Source organism: Perca flavescens, chromosome 5, assembly GCF_004354835.1.
Source record: "Perca flavescens isolate YP-PL-M2 chromosome 5, PFLA_1.0, whole genome shotgun sequence".
In the NCBI taxonomy this organism is placed as follows: domain Eukaryota; kingdom Metazoa; phylum Chordata; class Actinopteri; order Perciformes; family Percidae; genus Perca; species Perca flavescens.
In genome coordinates this window covers 19,838,238-19,866,194 of record NC_041335.1, presented here as the reverse complement: position 1 = coordinate 19,866,194, position 27,957 = coordinate 19,838,238, and the positions used below count along the sequence as shown (strand labels likewise).

General features: G+C 39.9%; 1 protein-coding gene across 2 annotated transcripts; it reads left to right on the top strand.

Annotated features, from left to right (window-relative positions):
- The first annotated feature begins 735 nt into the window (after positions 1–735).
- On the top strand, positions 736–27,343 carry slc1a3a (solute carrier family 1 member 3a). 2 transcript variants are annotated; one of them, XM_028579005.1, is made up of 10 exons: positions 736–858; positions 1,363–1,682; positions 2,686–2,823; positions 17,302–17,506; positions 17,999–18,041; positions 20,848–21,116; positions 21,214–21,447; positions 23,064–23,258; positions 24,193–24,327; positions 24,926–27,343. In XM_028579005.1, exons 2-10 carry the CDS (start codon positions 1,499–1,501, stop codon positions 25,128–25,130), a joined length of 1,608 nt encoding a protein of 535 aa, XP_028434806.1. In that variant the 5' UTR covers positions 736–858; positions 1,363–1,498; the 3' UTR covers positions 25,131–27,343. The 2 variants fall into 2 exon arrangements, with proteins under 2 accessions (XP_028434806.1, XP_028434808.1); XM_028579007.1 differs by lacking the exons at positions 736–858; positions 1,363–1,682; positions 2,686–2,823 and adding an exon at positions 6,721–6,743.
- The last annotated feature ends 614 nt before the right edge of the window (positions 27,344–27,957 follow it).

The following is a 27,957-nucleotide window of genomic DNA, read 5'->3' as shown; positions in this document are numbered from 1 at the left end:
ATGCAGCTAATTGTCTAAGTAGCACTGTAGTTAGTTTGCCAAAAACCTTCAGATGCAAACAAGCGTCTGTTTGCACAGAATTTTTTTTCAAAGTCAAAAGTTGCAGAGCACCGGTTGCACCACTGCCACTAGGTAACTATTTACCCGCTTTGTTTATCTTATCCAACTTCATTCCAACTTTTTTCATGAAAAAAAAGAGCTTTTTCTGGTGTAAATTTGAAATGAACTAAAATGCAGCAAAAGAAGGCAGATTGATTGATGAGTGTGTCCGTTGGAGATGTGCCAAAACAAATGTATGAATGTCTAATCCACTTCCACATTTTCTTTTGATGAATGGAGGACTTTTTTTCTCTGTTGACTCTCCACAGGAATCTCCAATCAGGCTGACCTTATCAAGCGTGAAAAACCATTTGAAAGGAAGCCTGAGAGGGACATAAGAAAACAAGAAGGTTCTTTCTCTTTTTCCTGCTTGGAAAGCTCATTATTCCTCAAGCTCCCTTCTGTCTGAAAAGCAACCCCCACCTCCCTCTTCTTAATTACTTCACTTTTTTAGTTCCCGCCTCACCTCCCCACAAGCCCACACTGTGCTAGTGACAAGTTTTTCTTCTACTATGGCACCGCCTCCATTCTCTCACTGGCTCTTTTATTCCCTCATCCCCACCGCTACTCCCTCCTTTCCTTTCTCCTCCCCACTCCTCTTTTTCTCTTTTTTTTCTTCATTGCTGGTTACTCAGTCCAACCAACTCACAGCCAAAGGGCTCCTCTGTCCCTGTCATGCTGATCGAACTTTAAACCAGAACGTTCCCCCTGACAAAACTGAGATATTTCTCCAGAAGAAGATATTGCTCAAGTCTCAAGGTACAGAAACGACTTCTATCTTAATATTTTACCATTTGATATGTTTGCAAATGCATTTTACCATTTGACCAGTAGCTGTATCTGTGTGTCTGTGAGTCTGCATGTGTGTGAGTGTGAGACTGTGAATCGGCATAACCACACGTGTGTTGCAGTTACTTGAGTGTACGTATGAGGAAGTCTGCATGCCTTCACAGCTGTGGGTGCAACACGTGTTCTTCACATCATATCATTGACAGAAAAGTATTTATTTTAGTTTATAATGCATTTTTATAATGCATTTTTCTTTCATCATCTTTGCATGTGCTGTACAGTGTATATAAAGGTTTTATGTGACAGTTCATGTGGAGTGTAGCAGAGCAACAATACACAGCACAGCTAAAAAAAAATCGTAAAGTTACAAAACTTTATTATCTCACTGAACTAAGAGCGTGACAGAGTGGTTGTTGTTTTTTTGTGCTCAAATTTCTAATGCTAAGTCACAATATGTCCTTCCCTTTCAATCAGGACATTTGCAAGTCCCAAGCCAAAGGAGAGGTGTGACATAGAGGAAGAGCAGCACCTTTAAGGTGTTCCCATTACAGTTGAGTGGAGTTCAAGTTCTTGCACGTTGATATCAGATCTGAAGATTCCAGTGGCAGCTATGACTCACAGCAACGGGGAGAACCCACAGAGAACCCGGAGTGGTCTCCACCAGATCCGGTCCGGGATCCAGTCCCGATCACTGCTGGCCAAGAAGAGAGTGCAGAACATTACAAAGGGGGACGTGAAAGGATGCTTCATAAAAAATGCCTTTGTGATCTTTACCGTCGCTGCTGTCATTATTGGTAAGTTGGAACGTTTTCTTTGTCATGTAAGACACTGTTCAGACACGGCATTCTATTGGTAATTTAGTTGATTTAAAACTGGAGATTATTGGAGAAGACTCTTTTTGTCCCTCTCCTCTCCATCTATCAACATGTTACCCCTTCTCCTTGTAAAGAAGAAGGCAGCAATCTGATCTGACCAACACAGCTGTAGCAGGACGGAAGAAAGAAAAAGAATAGAAACTAACGCACCGCATGAGAGGATAGAGGGACCTCAAGTGAATTTAGCCGACCCTTGACCTGTTGCCATTAACCTTTGAATCTTACCCAGTAGGAAGTGAGCCAGGCCCACCCACTGCCTTCACATCTGCAGCCCTGCTAAAATTACACAATGCCATGACAAACACATTTGACTGATTGATGAATTCAGGATGTTCTTCACTTTAAGCTGCTGGGTCAGCCACCTGGCCGTGTTGGTGGATTAGTGCTGTTTGGGATAAAGTGCTTGTTGAGAGAATAGACTTCGCTGAGACTAAAGAAAGGAGCTTCTGCACACATTTTCACTCTAGAATCAAGTTTAAAAAATGACCACAGCAAAGTCAGTCAAGACCTACTCCCCTCAAAATAATTTACAGTGCACATCACTGCACAATACAAGCCTTCCCAGCAATGACTATGTACTCATATACTTTAACCTTTAACAGTATAGCCCCACCTCTCCTGCATCATCACTACATAGGCACGAGTCCTTATTCAGGAGTTAGTAAGGCAGTTGTGTGATAAAAAATATGATGTTTCAGCTTTCAGGTGTTATTTTGGGACTCTGAAACTCTTAGCAGTATCAGTATTATTATGGAATTGATATTCATTCATAAATAAATTACATTTAAGCTGTAATATGATTATATCTAACTATAGGTGTCAAATATGGGACTCTCTTAAGGTCTAGTCATGTTAACGCAAAACAACTTGAAATGTTCTGATAAAGTTTTGACTTTTCTTCCACATCTGATCCTCATTGCAGGCATTATCCTGGGATTTGCTCTGAGGCCTTATAACATGTCTTACCGAGAGGTGAAGATGTTCTCTTTCCCTGGAGAGCTGCTGATGAGAATGCTTCAGATGCTAGTGCTGCCCCTGCTGGTTTCCAGCCTCATCACAGGTATGAACCAGACCAGGAACATCAGGTCATTTAAATGCCTTCACGACATTTCCCACCAGAGTGTTATTCATGAAATTAGTTCATTTTACTCTTCCAGTCATTTGAACGGTCACACAGAAAGAATATTTTACATAACGGTATTCTTACTTTTTGAAAGGCCTAAACACTTTCTTCTTCTGATAATCAAACTGAAATATTTCTCATGCATGTGAATCTGATCAATAATGTTAAAGGGTTGATAGAATGCAAAACCGATTTTAACTTGTCATAGTTGAATATCGACAGTTTGGAGGGTAAATAGGACATACAGTAGAACCTCAAAATCCCACTGACATCCCTTTCCTCTGCAAATCTCACAATTTGAAACTGCCTCTGAAAAACTGGCTCTATCTTTGTCACGCCCCAACATTTACATAGGCTACACCACTGATATTTTTCTGGGTTACTGGACTATGAAACGCCGCTGCCCTGACAGAGCTCCAGGGCCTGCAGCTCACTGTTCTCCCTCCCCTCTTCCTGCTAAATGGCCAGTGTGTGTGAGTGAGAGCGCGGTCAGCGAGCTTATTACGCGCGCAATCTCTTACCACAGGTTCCAGTCAATCTTATAATGGATATGTGTGTTGAGTTATTTAAACAAATGATCGGGGTGAGTGAGCTGAACTGGATGGAGCTCAATCAATGAGAGCTAGCTTGCTGCCTCCTAACAAGACCTCTAGAATTCACAAAAATGCATTAAATTGAAATCAGACAAAAGTGTTAGCTAAGCTTTGTAAGACCTTAGGGAGCTGTGATATACATGGCGTGACGAAAATTCAAAGCGTAAATATACGCGGAGCCCCGAGCCCCGGTAGTCCAGTAACCCAGAAACAATGACTTTCCCCTGGGTATGGAGCCCAGCAGGGGAAGACTGTGTGGCTCTCCTGAAATCAGACACGTCTTACCAAATTTGCAATTAGCCATCAATTTTCGTAAAACGGCCCATATTTGAGGTTTATACAGTTGATTTCTCGCATAAAAAAAGTCTCAGAAGTGAATTTAATAACGAAATATCACACAAACAATGTATAACGTTGCAGTGTCTTAAATATGAGACCTGCTGTCTTGTCTCCAATGTATGTGTATGTGGTTCGCTCAACCAATCAGCGCGCAGCTCATCTAAATATTCATGAGCATTCCATATTTGGAAGAAAAGCTGTTGTTCCAAATAGAGACATTCCACAGGGATGCATAAGGGCCAAAAGAATAGCATCTGGGACATTTTCAGCCCAACAAATGTTACATACCCTATTAGGAGACCTTAAGGAACAGTGTGAATACCCTATATAATCATTCTATCACCCCTTTAATAAAGTTAACATTAAAATATGTTGCACACACCCACACCCAAGGCTTTCACACATCACTCACACATGGTTGTGTGGCTATTTTTTAGTATTAATGTACCTCAGACATTTAAAAGAAGCACATACAGGTTAGATATTTACAGTTCAAGCCTGTATGACACTGTTTTGTTCTAAATTTATATCAAACAACTTAGTTACCACACACAGCAGTCTACTGTAAAGAATGAAAGATGAAGGTCTGAGACCGAAACATTGTATTTTTCTTCTAAATAAATTATTGCTTGCGTAATGGTCAGTGTGTGGGATTTTATCTTAAAAAAATGTATCTGCTACTTTTGATCATATCCTACGCACCTGCCCGACAAAAGAGGTGCGCAAAAAAGCTTTCCTACATCCGCACATTGGTAACATATGTAGCCTGTGTGCTCAGCATGGCTCCACAGATTTCTGGCAGCCACTGTAGAAACTGCACCCCACCAGACAAAAAGCCGTCCACCTAGAAGAGAAGGTATACGGCACAGCATGAGTTTGCACATACAGAACAAGTAGTTCCACTCTGACTGTTTTTAGTTACATGTTTTGCAGGTAGCATGTGTTTTCTCGGTATGAAGTTAATTACAGTGACAGTGCTTTTAGTTGTTTTGTGCCTACTTCATGAGTGGCAGAGTGAGTGGAGCCAGCTTTAGTCAATCAACGCTGTTTGTTGGTTTTGGGCTCAGTGGTGGACGGGGTTAGGATAAGCTCATGAGCGAAAGAGAGACAGAGATAGATAGAGATATGTTTTGAATGCACATTACTCTCAATCACATGCTTTACCCATGTTGTAATTGTTTTGATCTTGATTCGACACGACCAAAGCGATCCCTACGGTGGCCGAGAGAGTTCAACACAAATACAAAAGCCACAACACAAATACATAAGCGACAACGGAAATGAGTGACAACGGAAGTGAGCATGTTGTTGACAAACAGAGCATGCAGATGAGCTGGAGGAAAGTTCTTGTATGTTTGAGAAGTGAAACATGGTTCCTTGCTAATTATTATCACTGTCGCTATGAGATTGTCACAAATAAGCAATGTTGTTCAATATCTTTGTATTTTCATATGTATGTACTCTGCCATTTAGGCTACGAAGGAAAGTGTGTGTGTGTGTGTGTGTGTGTGTGTGTGTGTGTGTGTGTGTGTGTGTGTGTGTGTGTGTGTGTGTGTGTGTGTGTGTGTGTGTGTGTGTTGTAGGGTATTTGTAGGGTAAGACTGAGGACATGCAACAAAACCATAGACTGTACAAATGGTAATATACAGTCTATGAACAAACCCTTTTACATGGCTTTAAATACAGTGTAAACAAGAGTCCACAGTCTGAATTCTATTTATTTACTTATTTTATTTTCCAATACTAAGCACGAAGCAAGGTCATGGTTAAAATTCTGGGTCTATTTCATTCAGACCAACCATGTATGACTGTGAACATAGACCGTGTATGTGTGTATGTATGACATACATATTACCTAACACTGTAATAGGCAGAATATTGAGGGTAACACAATAAGCATTCACATTAAACATTTGTTTACCGTAACCATAACCACACACACACACACACACACACACACACACACACACACACACACACACACACACACACACACACACACACTATCCATACAAACCGTATCGAGGGAATTTGCCACTGGGAGCTGATCAATAACCAGGCAGATACGGTTTACAAGTTACAAGCACGTAACAGTGGGATATAATATATGTGTGATTTAAACAGCTTCACTAAACGTGACAAACTATAGACTTTAAACGTAGCACTTGCGTGTTAAAAGACGCTGGGCGCCATTTAGATAACGTTATAGCCAGAGGTGTCAAGTAACGAAGTACAAATACTTCGTTACCTTACTAAAGTAGAAATTTGGGGTATCTATACTTTACTGGAGTAATTATTTTACAGCATACTTTTTACTTCTACTCCTTACATTTTCACGCAATTATCTGTACTTTCTACTCCCTACATTTTAAAAATAGCCTCATTACTCATATTTCAGTTCGGCTTGTTTTCATTCCAGCTCGTCAGTCATCGTTCAAAAAAACACACACACAAAAACCCTATCCAAATCGCTCCATCCGGAGAGAGTGAATTTGATTGTGGTTGGATGAGAAGTATAAACATAGTCATTCCGACACCCTATTGGTTTGTACGCGATCCATAACACCTGTACAGACCCGGTGCTAATACGACACCGGTGCCTTAACGACCGTTATCTACCGGACCGAATAGCAACACGGATTTCGGTGCCTTAGGTGCCTGCGCGATGCTCCGAAAACGGACGTTAGAGGGAACTGAACATCGCCGCACGGGACGCTAGTCAAAACTAGAGTTGGAAGCAGGTTAGCCTAGCGTTAGCTAGAAGATGGAGTAAACATGATAAAATGCTGAGAGCTAAACGGTGTAAAAGTGTGTCTGTATTTCACTGGAGAGGAGTCTGACACCAGACTGTAGCTGCCGTTGTCTGAAAAACACAGAAGAGATGTAGCCTACGTGTCACCTTTTTCCGCCCTTCTGAGTTTGCAGGTATGATTTTAATATACTGTAACATTATTATAGTCATATGATTTTGTCCCCGTGTTTTAGAGTTAAGCTGTTGTCCTTAATGGCATTCCCCCCCCCTTATATCAGGGGTCTTGAACGTTTTTTAAGCCAAGGACCCCTTAACTTAAAGTGAGATGTAGCAGGGACCCCCTACATATTGTATGAAATTAAGTTGCATATTAAACTGGGCCTACAATACTGTAACTGTTAGGGTAACCTAAATCCTTCTTACATACGTTTTTTCATAAGCTATTAAAATATTAATTGTTGGCATGATTTTATAAATCATATTTTAATGTTACATATGTGGCACAGTAAATCTAGGATTAACTGTATCTGTGGGCTGATATCTTAGGGACTACCTTACCTATAGGCCAGTAAGCCTATCATCAGTGGGAATTTATATTTGCTAATAATATGTTGGAATTATGTTAAGGCATTTTATTTTTATTTTTTTTAAAGACTCAAAAATGTACAACAATTTGGAGGCCCCCCTGCAATGACTCTGAGGACCCCCTGTTGAAGATCTCTGCCTTACGTTACTTTTACTTTTATACTTTAAGTAGTTTTGAAACCAGTACTTTTACACTTTTACTTAAGTAAAAAGCTTGAGTTGATACTTCAACTTCTACAAAAGTCTTTTCAAACCCTAGTATCTATACTTCTACTTGAGTAATGAATGTGAATACTTTTGACACCTCTGGTTATAGCTGTGGCTTCGTAGCCTAAATGGCAGAGTACTGTAATGGGAAAATTACTTTTAAGCATAATTCTTTACATTTTTATGTTTTATTTCTACTTTAATTCTCTCACAAATGCTAAAAGGGAATTTATCTAATTTCCACATGTAGATATCTGATTCACAAAGTCTGGAACATAAAAATGTGAGCACTGTCTGTCTGAACAGATAGGGGCTACAAGGTCACCCTAAAACTATCTCTAGTTTTCCCATGCCAGTTTGAGATGTAACTGGGTGGGTGAAAGTCGTACAGGAAGGAGGAGGCAAAATGGCACCGAGATGTCTCTTGTGTTTTCCGATTGTCTTCATGTGTGTCAGATTGCATGTAAAAACTGTAGCGTCATAATAAGCCAAGTGCGTGTGTGCTGTCACTCTGAAGATGCATATAAGCCTAGTGTTCTGTTCACTTATTTGAGGGACTGACTCCACACTGGGCTGCTGTGCCTTTTGTGAAATCATGTTGGTCCTATATTTGCAAATATATATTTTTAATAAAATACAAAAACCTAACTTGGTTTAGTCTCCTACTGTCTTATTTGTTTCACTTTACTAAACTTTGAAAACTTTACCCCTGCTGCAAAGGAAACTTCCACTACAGTACATATATATGAAAATAGTTTTGTAGCTTTTGTGATTGTGTTGTGGCTTTTGCGTTTGTGTTGTAGCTTTTTGTGTTTGCGTTTTAGCTTTTGTGTTTGCGTTGTAGCTTTTGTATTTATGTTGAACCGTCTCGGCCACCGTAGATCCCGACTAAATTGTGCTTTAATTAAATATGCAATTATATGTGGGCTGGATTACTTTATGGTTTCAGTACCTGCAGAGGGGAGCTCCAATGTATTTGGACCTGTGTTTGAGAAAAACACAAACATATGACACTGAGGGTTTCAGTTCTAATCCAGGGAGTGAGTTCATTCGTCACTGTTGGTTGGTTCATAAACCAAGTCAGACACGCAGGGATGTTTTCTTCCAGAGGCAAAGGCTTGTGGGATTGTCACTGATCACAGCCTGCATTTGTTATGGAAGTTAACGTATAGATGGAGTCATTGAACATGTGAGTTTCCAAAAACACTGGTCAGCAGCACTGACTGACAAAGGTAGGCGGGACATACTGACACTGAGCAGTGATTGACAGGGCAAAAAGCCCATCTCCTGAAGGGATGACAGATGCACATTGTCTGATAATAACCTGCTTTGTGCTGCAGTGGGGCGTAACATCAGCATCCTCTGACATCATGTCACATGACCGCAGCTACAACATGTAAAAACCAACAAAGAGTGCGTGTGTGTGTGCCTTGATCCAAGTTTTCAGATGCAATGTTATCTGCTATAAAGTTGTCATTAGACTAGAAAAAGTCAACTACTATGATACTAGAAATAACACACGTAACACACTGTTGCCTTGTTTTAACAATTTACAGAAGAAGACTTGAAACCATCTATTGCAGGGTCATGTTTTTCATGTTATCATAGTAATTCGGTTTTGCAAGTCAATTCGGAAAGTCTACACTGCATCACCAGACAACAATAAAATACTTTTTGTTCATTTTGTGTGCAACAACACTAGTTTGAACAGACTGTATCTGCATCAGTCACAAAGGTACCTTGCCACTACAAAAAATAAACCCAATAGCAGCACATAGGAAACAAATTCAACCACAGTATATACTGAATCTTCATGTCTAACAAATGCGGTTGTCAAAAATATTATAACAAGTAAAATTTTAATTCTAAAATGCAGATAAGACAACATTTGATTACTGCAATCTTCCAACGTCACTGGCTATCTTTTCATTCAAACATACATAAAAGTGAAATAGCACAAATAATTCTTGCACATATTTTGACCTGGTTTAATGGTAGATTGTTATTCCAGACACCCATGTTGAATGTAATCACTCCACTGAATGGGCGTTATCAGTGGTTGTCAGCCTCATAGATATGGGTTCGAAGGGGCCTGCTTGTATAGTAGGTTCCGAAGGCCGTTATTATCTGTTCATATGGTAATGTTTGCCTTTAGCGTGGTCAGGTCCCCTTTGCTGTCTCGTTTTAACGCTCTGGGAGTCCCATTGTGAATTATTAAATGAAAATCAGGTTTTCTGCATGGTAGAATTGAAACTTTTTGTCCTTTAAAAGACTATTGCTCATCCACTGCCACCTCCCTTTTACTGTTAAACCTGCTCTTAATGCCACTCTATTACAGTGTGTCAGTGGAGGAAGGCAATGCGAGACTAGTGTGTCAGTAATGACAAATGTCATACCCATTATTAGACTTCCTTATTGACAACAGAGGGTATACTGCACATCGCCTGAAATTCATCTATACAGCTTTACCATTGTAGCTCACCATGAGACTTGTTAAATAAAAATGAATAATATGTATAATAATTATATATGTGACACAGTATTTGATTTTGTATTTATTTGACACACAAAGCCAATCTATGACTATGCAGATAAAAATGTAAAGCCAAAAGTTATTTGCTAATGACGCTTGCTTTTGGGTTAACATGCAAATGAACTCTTACATAATATGATTATTGCACCTCTAAAATGTTCAAATTACAAGAAATGTTACATCTCCTATGGAAATATCATCAGCAGATAATTAGATGAGTAGATTGAGGTCAGAGGTCACAGCAACAACAGCAACAACAAAAAGCTTTTTGTTACTGTGACTTTGAAAAGTAACTGTTTCACCGAAACACACACACACACACACACACACACACACACACCTGCACATGCTGACACGCTACTCACTGTCTTAAACGATTTTGGATTTTCAAAAGAATAAAACAGGATAATCAAAGGATTATTAGATTTGTTTTGCTCACATGGGGAAGAAAGTTATGGGGAAGAAAGTTATGACATACGTTATTGAACATCTGCAACACAGCTGTAGACCTCAACCTAATGACTCCCCATATGTTATTGAAAGTCACTTTTTTCTCCCACAGTTTTAGTTAGATTTCTGCTGAAACTATGACCTCAGTTGAAAAGTAATACAAGAGGTCTTTTGGTTACTTTGGAGGACAACAGCTCCTCTTAATCTTGAAAAGTGTTTTGACAGACTTTGGGCCCTATCTTGCACTCAGCGCAATTGCCTTTGTACACCAATGCATGTATCATTCCTATTTTGCACCCGACGCACAGCGGACTTTTCCCTCCACAGACGCACGTCGGTAAATTAAGGAATGTATTTTCGCTCCTGGGGGTGGTTCAGCGAAAAGAGGAGGCGTTACCTGGTGCAAACGTTACCTGGTGCTATTTTGCAGTTTCAGAAAACAATTCCGCCACTGACCAGGAAAAACCTGGTCTAAAGTCAGTGGCGCTAGTTTAAAGTCAGTAGCGCGTTATTCAGATGCTATTTTAGGGGCGCATGCTTGGCCATAATGTAGCGGGTGCACAACGTGCATACACTTTGTATGCTGTATGTTTATCTGTGTTTACAGGCTGGATTCACCAACTTTCTATATGAACCAATGTCCTACAGCATACATAAATGTAATTAAGCTCTGTTTCCTAAACAGTGATTGCTTTACATACGTGATTTGGAGCATGACTTTAAGAGTAACATATTTTAGAGGATAGGAGCTGGAACATTATGTGGTATGGTGTAAACTGACTGTCACACTCTTAAGGCTGAATATGCTACTATGTGAAAAGGGTTGTCCCAGTTCAAAAGGACTTGTCTCTGAATTTCCCTTCTAAAAGTGAGATTGAATTGGGAATCACAAAGTTTGAGCAGGGCTCTGGAAGGTAGGAAATAAAGGAACAGAAGACTAGTAGACAGACAGGCAGGAGAGCCAAGGATCAAGGATTATAGACTTTAAGAAAAACTAAATGAGTTTGCCGAAAAATCCCTTTTGTCTTCAGGCATTTCATTACGAGAGCCGAGAGTCCACCACAGAGTATTAGTTTAGTTTAGTTAGTATTTTTTGATTAGTAACATGCATTGGTTAAAACTGAAGTCACATTGTAAAAATTCTTCACACAGTCAGGGAAACAGAAGTCTATGTGGACAAACTGTGAATCATTTTTCATTGCTTTCACACAACATGCATTCATTGACCACATTCAAAATCCATTTTACTTTTCTTATTCCTACTCCACCACCTGCAAAACACTGTATATCTGTAGAACATTGTTCAAATAACACATTGTTTTCAAAACTGTTAAAAACACATGACAGTTTTTTTCTGATGGCGTAGGCACATTTTTTGTAACTATTGGCTATTTTTGCAAAACTCTACACACAAATAAGAAAACCTTTCACCAAATCAGCAAAACATTGTAGTTCTCTTGCAAAAGCTAATAAACCTTGCTTAACTCTTCAAACCTTTGTAAAAATTGTATTTTCGTATCAAACGGTTCCAGCCATCACATTAATAAGCACACAATGCGGCAACTACACACTGATGGCATGAATAAAGAACACATCTGGCTTTTGCTTTCTCTGTGCACAAGGTAGGCTATGTCAGTTTGAGGTCATACTTTTGTTCTGTAAACATACAGGGATCCAAATTTCAAGTATTGGTGTTATTTACACACATCAAAACAAACAAGTGTTTTTTTCCAAGTCAAAACACAAAATAGTAATTTCACTGAGAAGAAAAAAAAAAATCAGTCTACATCGTGTCGTCTCTCTGGGTCCGGCCACAAAATTACGTCTACATCACATGCAATGTCCTCTAGTCCAAGGCACCGAGGAAAATATCTTCTGGAATGCCGTATCCAGCCCTGACATGATGCCTGGTCAATATCCCCACATGCCTCCTCTACTGCCTGTAAAAGGGCTATGCGTTGATGAGGATCACGGTCATAAACCTTCCAGTGCCAGGCAGAGAAGAACTCTTCAATTGGATTCAAGAATGAAAAGTATGCGGGGAGGTTGAGTACAATGAAGAGTGGGTGATCTGTAAACCAGTTGCGGACCAAAGCAAGCATATGGAAACTAACATTGTCCCATATGATGACGTATCTGGTCTGCTCTGGTCTCTGAACATTAGTGACCATGTCATGTAAGTTGTCCAGGAATGTAATGATGTGTGCATTGTTATATGGGCCTAGGGTTGCATGATGGTGAACAACACCATTTTGACTTATAGCTGCACACATAGTTATGTTACCACCACGTTGTCCTGGGACATTGATTATGGCATGGTGTCCAATAATGTTCCTGCCATGTCTCCTTGTTTTAGTGAGGTTAAAACCTGCCTCATCCACAAAAAGCAGCTCATGACCCATGGCATCTGCCTCCAGCTCCATCACTCTCTGGACAAGACAAAACAAATGCAGCACAGCAGGCCCATGCACAGCACTACAGTATGCACTTCCAGATTCAGTACCAATGATACTATAGCTTACCTGCACATAGTCATATCTCAGTTGTTTCACACATTCACTGTTTCTTTCAAAAGGGACTCTGTAGATTTGTTTCATTCGGATTCTGTAGCGGGCAAGTACACAACATAATACAGAAATGCTCACATTGTGTATGTTTTGGAAGGTGGTGTCATCCTCAATTATGCGCTGCTGGATTTCTCGTAGCCTTATGGAATTAGTTGCAATCACCATGGGTCTCTTGTTCTGCAGTGAACATTCTTCCTCTGCCCCCAGCATCTGGACATCTAGCAATTCTGTGAAGTAACAATTTCAGTATTTTTACATGTATGGTATTGTTGTGTTTCTCATTAGAGTATGGCAGTGCTACAAAACTTAGTGCAAAGTGACTGTACTAACCGATTCTCATTTCGAAATGTCCTTATGATGCTTGCTACACTGTAGCGGCTCAAGTTAGGCTGAACCCTTTGGCCAGCTTCCCTCAGTGTCATTCCATGGTTGATTACATGGTCCACTATTGTAGCTCTGATGTCATTAGTAATTCTATTTCTTACTCTTCTTACCCTTCCTCTTCCCCCTCCTCGTCCTCCTCTTGCTTCTCCTTATCCTCTTCCTCTGACTTCACCTCCTTCTCCCTCTCGCTTCTTCACCACCGCGTCCTCTTCCTCCTCTTCTTCCTACTTCTTCACCTCCACATCCTCTTCCTCAGCCTCCTCTAATTCACACTCTTCTCACTCTTCCTGCTCCCTCCATTGTACTCCACACAGACAGCTCAGCTATAGCTTATTTATAGTGCTTAGGCTGATTGTAAAGTGAACTAATTATCTAAAACAATTTTCACATGTGACAGTGTGCCAGACAGTTGGCAAAATAGTGTAAATAATAGCCATACATGTGTATAGTTTTGCTAGGAGTGTGTTGATCATTTGGAAAATGAGTGTAAAGCAGTGAGTTGTGTTTACAGTTCCACAGAAAGAGTGCTGTGCAGTGGATTGTACCTACAGTTTTGCAAAGTGTGTGTTATAAAATTGCAAACTGAGTGCAAAGCAGTGTTTGTGCTTTTAGTTTTGCAATTGTGTGGTTATGCTAATAGTTTTAGAAATTGTGCTATGACAATCATGGTTAGGGTTTAAGCATTCAGAAAAAACTGTAAAAGAAAGATGATGCATTTCTGCAGTAACAATATTGAAATATATAGAAAAACAAATTAAGGATATTACCGTGAAGCAAATTTCAGATTAATTCTTGTATCATAAACGTTGGTACAATCAATAAAGTGAAAAGGTGTTATTCTTCTTCTATAATGAAATACTGATGTGAAAAACCATTCAAACTTCATTTATTATTTACGCTCCCTGTTGTTAGTGTTATTTAGGCCAGTGTGTTATGAGTGACGATGTTTGCTTTTTTGAGTGAGACTTGTTGCCAGTGTTTTGGTCCACCGAGCTTATTTTGAGACATGTATGACGTGTTTTGGTGGTTTGAGTTATGAGCTATGGAGGTGAGATTAACTGTTTGGCCAAGATACATGTTGGTAATGCAGACTGTTTGAAAGGTTTTAAAAAAAGTGGCTTCAGAATTGCCCGATGCTTGTTAGCAATCGAAAAAAAACTGTAATAGAGCCAAGTAGGGGACTGGACAGGGAGACGGGATGTTGGCAGTAAAATGAGAAAAAGGAGGATGATTGCAGAGGAGGTCGCCGAAAGGGGAGCTTGAATGTAGGAGGGGCAGGGAGTCAAGGGGAAGACCAGGACAAGGAGTAAAGACAGGACAAGAATAGAGAGGAGGGCATGAAGGCAGGTGTTAAAATAAAAATCATACAATCATTCCTTGAAATGTAGTGGAGTAGAAGTATAAAGTCTATGGGAAATGCTGCACTTCACAAAAAATGGCACAGAAATCATCTTCATGATTCCAGTAAGTCTTATGCTTATTTTACCATAGGGACTACATAAACTACACAAGCTTATTTTTGTTTTACACTTATTTTCACATTACTGACATCTTTTGATTAATCAATTCATTGTTTTGTCTATAAAATGTCAGAGAAGATAGAAAAATACAAATCCAACAACATAGAGCCCAAGGTGAGATGTTCAAAGCTTGTTTGGTCCAATCAGCACTCAAAGCAAGCAAATCCAAAGATATTCAGTATGGTATCGTATACTGTAAGGCAGCCTCGTATAAGAGGCTGGAACCAATGATTATCAAAAAATCAATTTATTTTCTGTTCAAGCTCTAAACTTTTAAACTCTAGTCAGACCTCTTGCAGACACCATGGCCTGCGCTTCAACTTTCCCCCCCTGAAGTAGGCCTACTTTTGTGTTTGATGAACATTCCCCATATGAGAAAGAAAGTCATTCTCCCCACTCTCCTTCAACCTTTCCTTCTTTTGAAAGGATAGAATTGGTGAGGCTATGTCAGTTGTTGCCTAGACAACAAACTGGGGATCATTGTGTGCGTGCAGGGCTGACTAAGTCAACAACTTTTCCCAGGGCTGTCAGAAAAGGAATAGGAGGAGAACAGGAGAATTGGGGGGTAAGGGTGGGAGGGGGAGGAAAGGGTGGCAATGAAAGAGGAATGCAGCAATAAGATCAGCGTGCAAGAAAAACAGAGGATGGAGGCAAAGATGTGGTGGTGGGAATGGAGGAAGAGAAGGGGAGGGGTAACAAGGGGGCACCCTGAAACAAGAGGTGGGGATGGAGGGGTGGTAGGGAGAGCAGGTGAAGAATTTGGAAGAAGAGAATGAGGGAGGGAAGGATGAGGATAAAAAAAAAATAGGATAAAACCCTAAGTCCTCAGCATGTTGAGAGGAACAGAGAGGGCCAAAGTAGGGGCAGTATAGGCACACACACACACACACACACACACACACACACACACACACACACACACAGTGTCAAAGTGCCACATATGAAAGGAACACATACATCTCCCATCACACAAAGCCAGCTTTGCCTTGTACAGCTCTAAATTAAGATAATGGCCATAATAGGACCTGACACTTTGAAAATACGCCACTGTCATGTCTATTGGGGCAGCTTGTCTTTACCAAATCCAGTTCTCTGAATGGCTGTGTTTCTTCCGACAAAGTCTGTTTATAATGCTATTAGAGCTGTGTGTAGTACGGTTTAGCTTCCAGGCTTTGTGACACCCTCAAACTACGTAGTCTCTGGCCCATATAAAACTTCACTATCAATTCTTAACTGAGAACCAGCTTCGTCAAAACAATTTGTCATGCAACCTGAAATTTATTTGTGGCTTTTCAGCAGGCCTGTAAAATAAAACTGACCACATATTTTAGGTTAAGTATAATTAAATAGTATCCTGTCTTCCTTGCAGGAATGATTACTAGACACGGCAGGGAGTATTTCTTTGTACCTTGATTGGCAGCAATTTCTTCTGAATTATGCTGCCACACGTTTTCTGTGTTAAACGTCACTCTGTTTGTATTTTCTCAGCTTGTTCAAACATATATTCAATTGAAGTCAGACTGTTAATCTGTAACTGACAGTCTGTCTGCTCTCTGTGTTCACTTGGTGACGTCTTGACGTACGGTGCATTCCATGGTCAAATAAAACTTGTAAAAAATACAAGCAACAAAATACAACTTTTCTTTGGGATGAAATATTTTGGCCGACTAGCAAAAGCACAAAATCCCAATTTGAGAACATAATCTATGGCACGTTTACAAAGAGTTCCTCCCTATAAATTATAACATATTTTCTGTATAGTAGGCCTATGTAAACAGATTGTATATATTAGATCTGCCCCTGTGTGGCGTAAAGTAGGTGTTGTTCTCCCACCAGTAAAGGTCAGAGTCAGATTGTGTTTCCTACTGCTCTTTGTGGTCACAGATAGTTAGGTAGATAATCCAGATGGGTGTATTCCATCTATAATTACAGCACCTTTTCCCAGGCTAACTGTATGCTCATAGGGACAGAAGTAAGTGACACATTTATGCAAACTCTAAAGTAGCAGCACGACTAGCACGACTAAAGATAATGACAACAACAACAACAACAACAACAACAACACCGTATTTCTTATTTACTTGATTCTGACATTATTGCACTTTTTTCCTCATTCTCTTGATGCAACATTTTGTTATTTTGTTTAAATGCATGTGACTGAACACCAGCTGTGTGTAATTGTAAACCAACTTAATGACTAAAACTAGGCAATTAGTGAAATAATTAACAAATTAATACATCACTGTTGAGTGATTGGTAAAGTCACATGATGCCAAATAAAGCTGCTTAAACCACTGTTGCTGCACCGTTGCTCCCTCTACAGGAACTGTTTTGAATCCCTACAGCATAAGCGTTTATCCATGCTTTAGAATATGAGTAAAGAGTGCAGGTACTAGTGGAAAATACTTATGTAGGAAACTCTTTGGAGGATAAACCATTATGTGCTTATGTAGATTACTGTAATTTAGATAATGTCTTTTTTCAGGTATGGCTGCTCTGGACAGCCGTGCTTCTGGGAAAATGGGTATGAGGGCAGTGGTCTACTATATGACCACTACCGTCATTGCTGTGTTCATTGGCATCGTCCTGGTGCTCATTATTCACCCTGGAAAAGGATCAAAGGATGAGTTCACCAAACAGCCGCAAGTAGAGCAGGTCAATACTGCTGATGCATTCCTGGACCTTATCAGGTACACACACACACACACACACACACACACACACACACACACACACACACACACACACACACACACACACACGTATGCACCTTAAACAATCAAACACACACACACACACACGTATGCAACTTGAACAATCAAACACACACACACACACACGTATGCACCTTGAACAATCAAACATGCTGTGTTTGTTATTTGTAAGTAATGTGTTACTGTTTTTTTTAACGATTGCTAAACGACAGTGAGCACAACTGGAGCCACATGTGCAAAACTCTAACCCCAGTCTGCACAGCAGCAGTTCATGTGGACCAAACTCTAGTTCTGTCTTTCATTGCTTGAACACAGTTTTCAATACTCTACACACTTATCCCAAGGCTTTAATCACAACTTGCACAACACTGTGGATTTACAGCACTTTGTTCGAATGCTAACACACTGCTGTCAAAACTGTTACTGTAATCCTGACACAAAATGTACCTCTTCTGTTGTTTTTTCTAGAAACATGTTTCCTCCTAATCTTGTGGAGGCTTGCACCAAACAGGTAGCTCTCCCACCACATTTCCTCCCTTTCTCTCTTGCACTTATGTGGGGTTTTACAGTTTTTCTCGATTGTTTACACACATTTTCTGAAAGCATGCCTCATATTCTCAGAACTCTACACACAATTCCAAAGAACACACACACAATGGGCAAAACTCCTCAATGCTCCTGCAAAATTAAACTTTACATTCAAAATAATGTGTGTTGTAAAAGAATTTCAGAATATTGTTCTTATACTCAGAAAACACAAATACACGGTAACAAATATATTTTATTTTTCCCACAAAAACAATGTACGTGTACATCCCATTCCAAACCAACACAAAGTTTCACATACAGTGGTCTTCATACAATACAACAGAAGAATTTACTGTATACAGTTACAAAAAATAATACCGTAATAAAAAAAAAAAATAAAAAAAAACTATGCTGCATCCTCTCTTCTGTTTCGGTCTGGCCACAGCACCTCATCCACGTCACAAGCAATGTTTTCCCTGGCCAAGCAGCGGGGGAAATATCGCCTAGCATGGCGATTCCAGCCATGAAAAGCATCAGCTGCTATATCTCCACATGCGTCTTCCATAGCTTGGAGAAGAGGTATACGCGTTTGTGGATTTCTGTCATACACTTTCCATCGCCAGGCAGAAAAAAATTCCTCAATAGGATTGAGGAATGGAGAATATGGAGGGAGATAAAGGACTAAAAAGCGTGGGTGGGCAGTGAACCAGAGCAGCCCTGTGGAAACTTACGTTGTCCCAAATGACAACATACCTGAGCTGCTCTGGGCCATCTACCTGATCTGGTGGAATGAGCGTGTTGTGTAGGGTGTCCAGGAATGTGATCACATGGGCAGTGTTGTAGGGGCCAAGGGTAGCATGGTGATGGATGACGCCTTGGTGGGTAATCGTTGCACACATTGTGATGTTCCCTCCGCGCTGGCCAGGGACTTCAACAATGGCACGCTGGCCGATGATATTCCTTCCCCTCCTTCGTCTTTTTGTGAGATTGAATCCAACCTCATCAATGAAGATGAACTGGTGCTCCACTGCAGCCACCTCTAGCTCAAGGACTCTCTGAAACACACATAACAATATCAGAAATAGACATGAGTGGTCACTATTGTGGAGCACAATCATTATGATTACAATACTGAAATATGTATAATTTATACAGTGTTGAGAGTATGCATCAATTGTGGGATTGTATAGGACTCACTTGCACATAGTTATGTCGCAATTCTTTGACTCTTTCTGAATTGCGTTCAAATGGCACCCTGTAGACCTGCTTCATCCTCAGATTATTTCTCATAAAGACACGGTCCAGTGTTGATAAGCTTACCCTATCAATATTGTGAAACATCTCATTGTTTTCTAGTATTTTTCTTTGTATTTGCCGTAATGTTATGGCGTTATTTTCTAGGACCATGTTGATTATTTCAGTTTCCTGTTCAGGAGACAGAAGACGTTCCCGACCACCTTGTGTTGGTAATCTTTCAGTTCTGTCAAACAAATAGTAAAATACTGTAAATACAAAGTAGGAATACATTTCCCAAATACTTGAAACATACTTTATTTTTACAGTCCTACAGAACAGTCCACAGGCAATACTGTACTACTGTACTCACTGAGTACTGTATTGATATGTATTGCTGCAATTTTCTAGTGAGAGTATTTCTTACCTATTCTCATTTCGGAAAGTCCGGATGATGGATGCTACAGTGTACCTGCTCAAATTTGGCTGTACTCTTTGCCCAGCTTCCCTCATTGTTAGACCATGGTTGACCACATGATCAACCAAAGTGGCTCGGATCTCATCAGAGATTACGGTCCTTGGCCTTCCCCTTCCTCGTCCCCTTCCTCGTCCTCGTCCTCGTCCTCCCCGTCCTCCCCGTCCTCCTCCTCTTACTCTCACTCCTCTGGCTCTGCCTCTGTTTCCAATGTTGGCATCCATTGCTCCAAAACAGAAGAGCTCACCTGTTGCCCTTTTATGCTAAAGCTCTGATTGCTAATTGTAAAACTGTGTGATGGGTGTTTGCCCATGTGATGAGTCAGTGTTCATATTTGAATGTCAGTGTGTTTCTTTGTGAAAACAAGAGATTTTCTGCATGAAAATTGTGCCAAATGCAGAGAAATTGTGTGTAGTGTTTTGAAAAAAGTGTGTTTTACAACTGCAATTTGAGTGTAAAGCAGGGATTGTGCTTGTAGTTCAGCAGAATTGGTTAAGGGGGTTGGTGCATGAGTTACATGTTGTGCTCATTGTGTCTCAAGTACCAGTAATTGTGTGTAAACAATTGAGAAAAACTGTAAGCCTCTTCAGTACGGTTTCTGTTTGTGTGTTCATATTGCCATTGTCATTCCTGTGGACTTAACAGTACTTGAGATCTCTGTTACACTGGAAATCAAATTCTTTAGGAATTCAATCTAAATCTATCTAAAACACATCAGATGCCCAGCTTCCCACACAGCTGAGTTGTTACTGTAACAGAGGCCCTTGTCTCAATGCCACTTTCAATTCCCTATTCCAGCCCATTGGCAGATGGGGTATTGTAACATTTTATGTACCAGATAACAATATAAGACCTTGAAAGCACAAACAAATAACTACATTCTTATCCATTTGTACATTTTAGTGTAAAGAATTGAAATTTAACATGTTAGCCTGGACATCTATTTTGGGGACACATTTTCTTCGTATTCAACAAGCTATATACTATATCTTCAATTACTCTACACCTCAAATATTATTCTTGACTAAAAGTGTTTAGAAAAGTGTTATTGACCCAGGAATTTAACCTTTCCTCTTTCCAGTTCAAGACGCAGTATGCCAAGAAAGTAGTCAGTGTGAAGATGACAGTGAACAACACCATATTCACACTCAATGATAGCCAGGAGATAACCCAGGTGGAGATGATCCCAGTGCCAGGGTCAGTTAATGGAGTCAATGCTCTCGGCATGGTGGTGTTCTCCATCTTCTTCGGTCTAATCATCGGGAGCATGGGGGAGCAGGGAAAGCCTCTTAAGGACTTCTTCGACTGTCTCAATGAAGCCATTATGAGGCTGGTTGCCATAATCATGTGGTAAGTACCAGGATGGACGGATGAATGGATGGACAGATGGATGGAGCTAACGTAGAATGAAGTGTTGGATTACAAATTCACAATCATCGATCCTCAGGTATGCCCCTATCGGTATCCTGTTCCTGATTGCTGGTAAGATCGTGGAGATGGATGACATCTCAGCCATGGGTGGCCAGCTGGGAATGTACACATTGACAGTCATTTGTGGCCTGCTCATCCACGCCATCTGTGTCCTTCCCACACTCTACTTCGTCATCACCAGGAAGAACCCCTTTGTTTTCATCGCTGGGCTGTTGCAGGCACTCATCACTGCCCTTGGAACATCCTCAAGGTATGTCATTGGTTTAATCATGCAGTTGTTACATTTTTAAATCATAGCTGAATTGCAGTGAGTGGTGTTAGACTCGCTACCGTATTGGGTGCATTTTCACCTCGACGACTCAGCCCCAGTCTGGGTAACAATGGAGTCCAGCGCTATTAGCCCATTGTCTCTATCTGCCCTCTTAAGCACCGCACTCCCACTCTCTTCTGCTATTTCCAACTGTAGTAGCATGATTAAGCACTCCCTTCGAATCTGGACCCAATTTAGGAAGAATTTTGCATTGCATATTTTTTCACTTCTCAGCCCAATTGCAGCTAATCATTTGTTTGCTCCCTCGATGGTGGATGGTGCATTTAATATTTGGTATAAAAAAGGCTTAAAATGTATTGTGATTTATTTATTAATGATCTATTTGCTCTCTCAATTGACAAAAAACTTTTCGTATAGACTGATTTTTTCAGATTTCTACAAATCAGGCATTATATACAGAAGTTAATTCCCTAATAAACCCCCAGCCAATCCTGTCGATATGTTTCTGTCTGTTAACCCCACATTAAAAGGCACAATTTCTGTCTTTTACAACCTTATTTCGAAGTTGCATAGCCCTTCATTAGCAGCTACAAGAACTATGTGGGAGCAGGACCTAGGTTCTACCTTCACAGATCACATGTGGGATTCAGTCCTGGATCGGATACACTCTACATCCATGTGTGCCCGACATGCTCTTGTGCAATTTAAAGTAGAACATCGTATCCACATATCTAAAACCATGCTAGCTCGTATGTTCCCTGATGTGAACCCAACCTGTGATAGCTGTAAGAGCGCACCTGCATCACTCTTTCACATGTATTGGACGTGTCCCACCTTGACTGAGTTCTGGACATCAGTCTTTCAAACAATTTCTGAAGTACTTCACCATCAAATTGAGCCGAACCCTTTTACTGGCATTTTTGGCATTGCTCCAAATTTGGGCTTGCCTAAAGTGAAGCTGAAGATATTGGCCTTTACCTCCTTACTGACTCGTAGGGTTATCTTACTCAAGTGGAAAGACCCTGCTCCTCCTTGCATTGGATTAGAGACATTATGTCCTGTATGAATTTGGAGAAAATACGTTACACTACCCAGGGATCTGAGAATAAATTTGACAAAATATGATGCCTCTTCTTGACATTTTTTGAGAAACCAACTACAACAATATCAGAGTAGCTACCTCCTTCCCCTCTTTTAATTAATTTTATTCCACTCTATTTATGTATGTATGTTTTTTTGTTTTTTTAGGTGTGTATTTCATTTCTGCTATTCTTAACCCTTTCAACCTTCATGTATTATAATTTAGACTGTGATTTAAATCATCTCTTGTAGGAATTTCTTAATGCAGGTTTGTTTGAAATTGGGTGGGATATGGGTGGGGTATGTTCTGGTTAAAAAAAAAAGGGAAAAGATGTATATTCCATCGTACAGTAATTGTTTTTGCAAATTTGTCATTCAATAAAAAAACCTTTGAACAAAGACTTGCTACCGATGATGAGTGTTGATTAGCATGATTCTGCAATTGTATTTCTAGGAGACTGGGTTGAATTTTGTTGCTGTTTTTTCATCCTTCCTCTCCCTCTATCCTCCCTCAGTTCTGCCACATTGCCCATCACTTTTAAATGCCTGGAGGAAAACAACAAGGTGGACAAGCGCGTAACCCGTTTTGTGCTTCCTGTTGGTGCCACCATAAACATGGATGGCACAGCTCTATATGAAGCCCTGGCAGCCATCTTTATCGCTCAGGTCAATGATTATGTCCTTAACTTTGGACAGATTCTCACCATCAGGTATGCCATAAACAATACTTCAAAGGTCCTATGACATGCTACTTTTTGGATGCTTTTATATAGGCCCTAATACTGTATCTGAAGTCTCTTTCCCAAAATTCAGCCTTGGTGCAGAATAACAACCACTAGAGCCAGTCCCACAATAAGCTTTCCTTAGTATGTGCCATTTCTGTCTGTAGCTTTAAATGCTATTGAGGAGGGGGAGGGGGGGGGGGCAAGGTGGAGGGTGGGGTGTGGCCTTGACCAACTGCCACTTTGCTTGTTTGCAAGCCATGATGTCTCTCTGTTTCTCATGGGCAGGCCAAATTCTCTGGGCGGGCAAAGCAGAGAAAGGGGAGGTAACCTTCCTCCTTATGACCTCATAAGGAGGAGATTCCAGATCGGCCCATCTGAGCTTTCATTTTCTCAAAGGCAGAGCAGGATACCCAGGGCTCGGTTTATACCTATCGTCATTTCTAGCCACTGGGGGACCATAGGCAGGCTAGGGGAACTCACATTAATGTTAAAAAACCTCATAAAGTGAACTTTTCATGCCATGGGACCTTTAAACATCCATTGCTGTAATAATGTCTTGCATTCAATAATTTCGAAGGACACAAAAGGATTTGATTCAGTAAACCTCGCCTGCTCTGAGAGTTTAATACATTTTGGACGTACTGGTGAATATTTCTATTGCATTTGTCTTTCATTTTGGTAGGAAAGACTGCGGAATCCAAGACTCAAAACCACAGGTTACAGTCGTATAAATGACTTTCTAACCACCAGTCTCGGTTTTTGAATAGGGATAGATGGAAGATTGTATTTCAGCCAAGAGAATGAATTTTAAGTGACCCTCTTTAATGCTACCACCAAGGAATGATCGAGAGGTTGATTTTTAGATGATTGAAATGTCTCTCCATCTGTCGTTTTTTTTTGTTGCACTTTTTCCCATCAGTATCACAGCCACAGCAGCGAGTATTGGAGCAGCTGGGATCCCTCAGGCAGGACTGGTCACCATGGTGATAGTGCTAACATCTGTAGGCCTGCCCACTGATGACATCACACTCATCATTGCAGTTGATTGGTTCCTGTAAGTATTGGATGTATGACATCTTAGGAAACTATTCATTTAAAATGTGAAGGTCAATACAAAAACAAGTCATATTCTAGTCAATATTTCTCCTCAAGTAGCACCAGGACTCTATACAAACTGGAATGGTTTTAGAAGAATGAAGAGGGTTAAATCATGAGGAAATATAGTTTATATAATTTAATTCAATTCCATCCCGGGGGGAATTTAAGGGGTTAAAGGGATCAACTTGGTGTGCTGTACACTCTTGAGTGGATTATAGCTTCCAGAGACACTCTCTTCACGTTCCTTGTCTCTTGATCCATCTGGTTTTTATTCAGCCTGCATCCAAACCAAGCCCAACTTCCTCCTACTGGCTGTGTACGTAGCTTGAATTTTGCCTGGAGCGATTGAAACTATGCCTCCAGTTTACACAAACAAACTCCATGTGGATTTAATTTTCAAAGTCTTCAATGAAATTCATATGTCATACTCGTAGTCTTTTTGTGTTATCTTGTTTTGTCTTTTCTGCTTGTCTTTTTTGTTTGTGTTGTTTTATCTGGTTGTGTCTTGTCCTCTCCCTACCTCCTGTCCTCACCTGTTCTTTATCTTTCCTTAGGGACCGATTGCGCACCACCACCAATGTCCTTGGAGACTCCATTGGTGCAGGTATAGTGGAACACCTGTCTCGCCACGAGTTGCAGAAGAAGGATCCCGAGGTTGGCAACTCAGTGGTGGAGGAGGCCGACAAGAAGCCGTACCAGCTCATCTGCCAGGAGAATGATGAAAACGAGAGGCCTGCTGACAGCGAGACCAAGATGTAGATTTTTGTCCATGGCTGTGTACATTCTTAGGAAAACCATTGCACTGCATTGAACCACATTTTTAAAACTAAACTCTTCTTAATTTTCTCCCCTTCCTCTCACAAGATTGGAGGGATTAAATTGATCTACAGTTAGAATACTTTTCAACCAAGATGAGTTCCAGTAATGTATGAGGTCTAGTGTGGGCTTTTATGAAACACTGTAGACTTGAAGCGGTTCACTGTTGTATTTTTTTTCTAAGGGTTTGTGCTATGATGCTTCCTAAGAGTACTACACTGTATCTGCCATAGGATGGCAGCTGTTTACTATTAAGAATGAACTACTCTAGAGCCTGGTGGTCCGTGGCATGTGTGCTATACTCAACTCCTCTCAGAACTGTGGTGACTTATCTCACCCACTAGAGGCCAGTATTGCCATGAGTCTTAAAACTGCAGCAGATTACAGCCCATACTTGCACAGACGTCTTCTGGCTTTAAAGTTGTTGCTTCTGTTTTGTTTGAGCAGTGTTGTATTGACATTGTAAGTGAAATGGTTGTAAAAAGTATGTTTGGAAACTAATGTGAAAAGTGTTGAATATCATTTTAACACTGGGGTGACTAGGCCAACTTCTTTTGAAAAAAGGGCTGCTTATTTACAAACTTCTGTACAGACATTAGTGGCTTTATTTGCTATGATTCGGTGTACGGACTTCAACTGAACGAGTGAATGATGTAATTTACCCTAAGGCATACATACCTTTGTCCCTAAACCATCCAAACCAGGAAGTGCTATTTGAGGCTGTCAGAATATCTTGGCAACTATCCAGCCTTTTTGTTACACCTATTCCTCAAACCAATCATTACAATCATTAAGACTGAAGAACCAAAATCACTCAGCCATGTTTTTACCTATAAATCAATCAGCTGAGAATTTCAACTATAATTGAATATGAATTTTAAGCCATTATATTTCAACCAAAAAAAGCACCAAAAATACTTTACAAATTCCTGTACCATTTAATTAAATCATACCAACCCAAGCCCAAACAAATCGCTAACCCACACAATAATACAGTACTATTTCAATAGGAAGATAGTAATGATTTATTTCGGATAGGAATAGTGATATTTTCATTGTGAGTCGATCCCTCTAACATGGGCATAGAACTAAAAATTATTTGTTTGAAATATTTGCTTTATGTCAACTTAGTAAATTGGTAGTCAGAAGGCTGGATATATAATTTTCAAATTGTCTATTCTCAATTCAACTGTCTTTAGATAATACTATCTGATGTTATTTCACTTGATTTAATATGGATGCATGTTGTAACACATTTCAGTTAATCTCCCAGCTTTTAATTTAGCTATCTTGTATTTGAGCTAATTCTGTATACCATAACAAATGCTGCATTTGCATAGAAGTTGCTTTGTATAGAATATTGTTCTGAATATACTGTACATGTGCAGTATAGAGAAATGTAGATAAATGTGTACATTCACTGTAGATTTAAATTGTAAAAGGTTACTTGAGGGTTACGTATGTAAAGATGTTGTGACCATGCTCTTATCAAACCGTAATGACAAAACTAATAATCACTCTAGTTCCCAGTTCCAAATGCAAAACTGGCTGATTTAAAGGACCAAATGGTTTTCCTTTACACACTTGAAGAAATGGAATAGTTCCTTTGTTTACAGTTGCTGGTGTCTCTCTTGATATGAATGTTTCTCTCATGAATTCATATGTGACTGCTGCAGACACACACACACACACACACACACACACACACACACACACTCTAGTTGTGTATTTATCATTGTGTTGTGAGCTTAGCCTTTAAAATATCTAGTGCTGATGAGTAGATGTTTTTAAATGTTTTAAATACTTGTTTAATCCTCATTTTAGGTGTCCACATCCCAGATCCATATTATTCATATGTTTACATCCTATCTATAATTTTGTCATACTAATGGCATACTTAATATAGTTTTACTTAGTTGGTCTATTCTGTACACCAGACATCTGTATGTCCGTCTGTCCTGGGAGAGGGAGTCCTCCTCCCTTGCTTTTCCTGAGGCTTCTTCTACTTTTATCCTGTTACTGTTACTTTTTCTTTTTCCGAATCAAGGGTCAAAAAGGACAGAGAGTGTCATACGCTATACAGATTGTAATGGCCCTTGAGGCAGATTTATGATTTGTGATATTTAGCTTAAATAAAATTGATTTGACTTGAACTACTTTGGACATACCTGCTTCTAGTTTGTACTAACAATATTCATAAAGCTGCCCAGAGGAATGTAAAGTACAGATAAGGAACAGTTTAGTAAATAGGTGAAGGCTTACTTATATTTTTTTTCGATTGCTAAACGACAGTGGTCACAACTGAAGCCACATATGCAAAACTCTAACCACGGTCTGCATTACCAACAGTCACCTGAGCTAAACAGTTCACATCACCTGCAAAACTCCTTCCTAACAACACAACTCTTCACACACGTCTCAAAACAGACTCAGAGCAGCCAAACACTATGAACAATCCTCATCTAGATAACACACACTGTCCCTCAGAACACACTGAGAGTAAAAACACTAGCATCAAACACCAATACAGAACTACAAACTTTTTATCTTTACAGTTTTAAGGGACTTTACACTAATCAATATTTTCTATAAGAAAAGAGTGAAATTCTTTCACATGAACATTACACAAAAGAAGTTACTGTTTTTTGAAAGAGTAACGAATGATTCGTTACTCATTCTGAAAAACAATAACTACCATTCTGAAAAACAGTAACTAATCATTCATTACTCATTCAAAAAACAGTAACTACCATTCTGAAAAATAGTAACT